A 5017-nucleotide genomic window follows, 5' to 3' on the forward strand; every position below is an offset into this window, starting at 1 on the left:
ATTCAGGCCTATTTCCCAGTGATACTCTTGAACTTTCCTTTCTGCCTTGTTGCCTCACAGGATAGCTATTGTTGATTCTCCCTGTTCAAAGCAGGGAGAAAACTGCAGGGAGAAGGGGAGGGCTTAGTCAGTCCTCTTTTATAAACAAATCTAAGGCTGTCCCAGAAATCCCTTCAGCAGACTTCCCCCTAGATGTCACTGATCAGAACTGCATCACCGCTGGCCGCAAAGGAGTCTGGGAAAATGGGCAATGGGATTTCTGATAGACTGAGAGGACCAGTCAGTTTGGGAGGAACTACTCCTAAATCAGAGGACGTTATCAAGGAAGGAAAGGATATTGAAGGCTGGCAGAATCATGCCACCTCAAAATATGCCACTTTGACATTAGGATTATTTTGAACTCACTTCACATAAAAAACAACAGATGCAAGAAGGGCATTCTAATCCCCCCCCCCACTTTTTTTTTTTCCTGAAAACAGGAGACAAAACTCCCAGGTGAAAGCTCCCTCCCTGTATAGGGAGAAAAGGAACATTCAATGGGAAGTGAAAGCTGAGACAATTCTGTACACACAGAACTTGTTAAAAAATAATTTTTATCTTTCTCTAACCTCCCAATATATTTTAGTTACTTTTCCAGAAGAAATTCTAGAAGAATTTCTGCCCCAACCTCATCAACCCCCAGCCTGCACTGTGCACCATCCTGTCTGCTTCCTCCTCCCTCTCAGTTCCTTCTCTGCTGAGCACTGCGCTTAGCCACCCTCCACTAACCACGTGACGCTTCGGCTGGGCTCCCCTGTCTACACACCCCGCCCACTTCGCTTCCCCGCAGCTGCTGTGCAGGGCACCCCAGGCCTGCTCTTCTTTGGTAGCTTCCCTCGTCTGAGAAGGAGCTCACTCCATCAACAGCCATGCTCAACGCATGTGCCTTATTTAGCTAAACTCCTGGCCAGTGTGAGAGAAGAACAGTGTGAGGGGTAGGATTCCAAATGTCTGCGATTGCACATTCAGCCACAAGCCCAAAACGGACACCCAAGCATTCCGTGGCAGGGTGCCTAACAAGCAACTGGCAAGCAACCCACAGACAAAATTTTTGCTTCTCTTGCCCAAGTGTAGAAAATGTGTCTTATCTGATTTCTTGGACAAGTGTGAGTCTGAGAAATGGCCCTGTTGATGTCACAAGAATGAGTCGGTGGTGACTATCTCCAGAGATTATATCATCCGATATCCGATTCTGGCCCCCATCACGCTTCTGAAACTGCTTGTTCAAAGGTCACCTCCAGGGCCAGCTTCACGGGCATGCAGCCTGTACCGTCCCACGGGGCCCCATGCCCTGTACTCAGAAGGGCCCTGCTCTTGGTTTTATAATCTGCTGTTGCCATCTTGAAGTTCTTAACAGTTTTTGAACAAGGGGCCCTATGTTTTCATTTTGCACTGGGCCGTGAAATTATATGTCCAGTTCTGGTCAGTCATATAGTCTCTTACAAAATCCAGTGAGGTTTTCCTCCTCAGAAGTGTCTCCACAGCATAAGAGCTCAGCCTTCTTTATGCAAGTCTCTGTGACACGCTGCTCTCCGGTGCTCTTTTACTGCGTTACAAGAAGGTGCTGTAATGGGATGGCATGGGTTGCAAAGGGTGGTTGGGATCAAGAGACCCTGGGGAACGAGCCCTCCCTGGCTCCCAGACATGAGGGAGACTCAACAGGACCAACTTGGGGGCCCAGGGCTCTAGCAAACAGACAACTGGAGTCAGCTCCAACCCAAAACAGAAAATGAGCAGGAAAACGTGTAGGTGACCATTTGACTTCAGACACCATGAACAACACCTTCCAACTCTGACAGAGGCCATCTACCAACCGTGCAGAGAGCAAACTAAAACAGGGAGGCCTGCCAAGCAGGCAAGAGAGTTGAACACCCTGGGAGGAGCCAGGAGATGAGGTCCTCCCGAGAGATACAAGTTTTCCAAGGAAAAGGCTGAGGGAAGCTTGTTCACTGTGGAAGAAGGTGGCACAGGGCACAGTGGGACAGAAAAGGAGAGTGCGGAAGGGACCGAATTGGGGGAGATGGCTGCTGGAGGCAATGAGTGTGAGATGGGACTCACCCCAATTCTGCCCCCCAGGCCTGCCAAGCAGGGATCCTTCTGCTGGCTCAGGCTTTAGGCAAGCGGCAGAGGATCTGGGAGGCAGAGTCTCAGCCCTGACTGGAAGAGGGACAGAAGACAGCAATGTCAAGGCCTTAGGAGGGGAGCCTGAGACAGAGAAAGGAATTGGGGCCTGGTCTTTCCAAGGCAGAGTTCATCAGGGTCCAGGATCTGCCCTGTCTTGGCATCACCTGGCCAGGCCATGGCTCAGGTATCTGACACCTGGGGCCCGGAGTCACATGCCAGGAAACTCAACACTCTTGGTGCCCGGCCCCCAACTTCCAGCAGCTACGAGCAAACAGGGCTTCTAGAGGAGGAATCGGTTCTCCAGAGCCAGACAGGAGGGAGACTACTTCCGGGGAGAGAGCACAAAGGAGAAGACTCTCCCACCAACAGGGGTGAGGTTGAGAGGAGGAGGGAAGGGAGGGGAGAGGAAGAGCCGGGTGGAGAAGACAAAGCTGGGGCAAGCAGGAGGGCAAGAGCTCCAGGAAAAGGGGGAGATGGGCCCAGAAAGCAGGCCTTAGTCACCTAGCCTAGCTGAATGCCCTGACATCCAATCGCTGATCTGTCTTCCTTGTCTCCTTCACCCTAGTGCCAACCTGGCCCTCCGCTGCCCTACAGGGCCCACCTGGCAGCCACCCAGGTTGGCAGAAAAAGCGTTATTCCAATAAGGGAGATTAGTACATGAGCAGAAGCAGAGCCTTAGAAGCCCCCAGACCCAGAGTGATCAGTGAGACTTCATAGATTAGCCCTCCAGCATCAAAGAGATGCTAGAAAAATCTTAGGTCCAGGGGATCTTTTACCCAGAGGGCCTGAAAAAGGAGCCTTAAACCCCATAGACGCTAAAGTCACCCAGGCCTGAGAGAACCCCCAAAGGAAGGCCCCAGCCCACAGAGACCCCACAGGGGACTGCCGGAAAAGAGAGCTGGCAGTAGGGAATGGAATTCTTTTGACTCATTCTTCCTCTTTGGGGCTTTTCTTCCCCAGATCCTATTGCACTCCAGGACTATGCCAATCTTCGGCCATGCTCCCACCAGCTGGTCACCTCCTGTCTCTCCTGCTGGTGCTAGGCACAGGTGGCACAGTGTCCAACCCCTGGGTACCTCCTCAGGGCTGCTACGTGGCAGAAGAAGCTGGTGAGAGAACATTCCGCTGCAGCCAGGCAGGCCTGAGTGCTGTGCCCACCGGCATCCCCAACGACACCCGCAAGCTCTACCTGGATGCCAACCGGCTGGCATCAGTGCCAGCTGGAGCCTTCCAGCACCTGCCTGTCCTGGAGGAGCTGGATCTGTCCCACAATGTCCTTGCCCACCTCTCAGGGGCTGCTTTCCAGGGCCTGGCAGGCACACTGCGCCACCTCGACCTCTCTGCCAACCAGCTGGCCTCAGTGCCTGTGGAGGCCTTTGTGGACCTGCAGATCCAAGTGAATCTATCTGCCAACCCATGGCGCTGTGACTGTGCCCTCCAGGAGGTGCTCAGGCAGGTGAGGCTGGCCCCGGACACTGGAACAGGCATCGTGTGTGGCCCAGGAGCCCGGCCAGACCTCGTGGGGCAGGAGTTCCTGCCAGTGGCGGGGGAGGAAGAGCTGTGTAGGACGGGGCGGGGCGGGGCCCAGCGGAGCACTGATGTGGCCCTGCTGGTCACCATGGGGGGCTGGCTGGTGCTCGTGGTGGCTTATTTGGCCCATTACGTGTGGCAGAACCGGGATGAGACCCGTCGGCCCCTCAAGCGGGCCCCCGTGCTGCCCGTGCAGTCTGAGGACTCCTCTACCCTCAGCACAGTGGTCTGAGGACCAGGGCCGCTCCTCCAGCCCCATGCCCCACACTCCTACCACTGTGCCCTCTCTTTTCCTCTAACCCTTTGCTTCCTCTGCAGCCCCATCCCATCCCCCAAACTCCTCCTCCCTTCCTCGTCTGTCTCCCCTAAACATCTAATCTCTCTGCCTCTTAACAAACACCACCTGGAGTTTTTGGTGCCTACTAAGCCTGAGCTGTGCTAGACTCAGAGACCCTAAGCTCCCAAGTCCACAGTGGGTGGGGTGCAACAGAACAGAGAATGATTGTAGGTAGTACGTGTGCCAACTCTGAGGTGGGTGCAGGCGGCCGTGGGAACATGGAGAAGGAAGCCTCTGCCTAGCTGAGGTGATCTCAGAGCTTTACTGTGTGCATGTCTGAACTGACATTTAAAGAATGAGAAGGGATTTGGGCAGAAGAGGGAGGACCCTAGTGAAAAAGCGGTAGACAAAGGCAAAGATACAAAAACTTGGAAAGTATGGGCACCAATAAGCCTAGCTGGGGGCTGGAATAGAGGGTGCAAAGAGGGGCGAAGGGATGGTGGGCCAAGCCGGAGGAGAAGTCAGAAACTGGGGTGCAGACAGATTGAGGAGGACAGTGTGGGCTCCTGCTGTCTTCTACGGAGAGGCCCCTCCTTACTTCCTGCCTTTCTCTTGGCCCCAGGTTCCTCTCCCTGTGCCTTCTAACGGGGGGGGGGGCCCTCCTGGCTCAGAGTCCTCTGCTTCCTTTTCCAGAGACTCCCCACCTCCCTGCTCTCTCCTTTATACACTGAGGGGCTTTCTGAACTTTTTCCCTTTGGAGAAGAGTGGTTTCCTTTATGTCTGAGTTGAAGATGGGTCCCCGGGAGTTGGAGGGGGATAGGGACGAGGAGGTCTCCCACCTCCAGAATATCACTGGACAACTCAATAAAGTCACTTTTACTAATGCTCCTGATCTCTTCCTTATTGTTCATTTCACTGGCCGGATAATGAGGATGGGAGAGTGCTGAGCCCTTTACCACAGCCTCTGCCACCACGTCGGTGGTGGGTGCTCCTGCTGGATTGGATGCCAACTCCTCTCTCCCCTCCTACCTCCCAGTTCCTGACACC

General features: G+C 54.2%; 1 protein-coding gene across 1 annotated transcript; it reads left to right on the forward strand.

Moving 5' to 3' along the window:
- Positions 1-2355: 2355 nt before the first annotated feature.
- Positions 2356-4603, forward strand: LRRC3C (leucine rich repeat containing 3C; the record flags this gene model as incomplete). The annotated part of the gene is made up of 2 exons (XM_029927025.1): positions 2356-2534; positions 3124-4603. Coding segments are annotated over 2 exons (981 nt in total), but the record flags the coding sequence as incomplete, so codon positions are not given.
- Positions 4604-5017: the final 414 nt, after the last annotated feature.

This window comes from Suricata suricatta, chromosome 17, assembly GCF_006229205.1.
Source record: "Suricata suricatta isolate VVHF042 chromosome 17, meerkat_22Aug2017_6uvM2_HiC, whole genome shotgun sequence".
NCBI classification, from domain to species: domain Eukaryota; kingdom Metazoa; phylum Chordata; class Mammalia; order Carnivora; family Herpestidae; genus Suricata; species Suricata suricatta.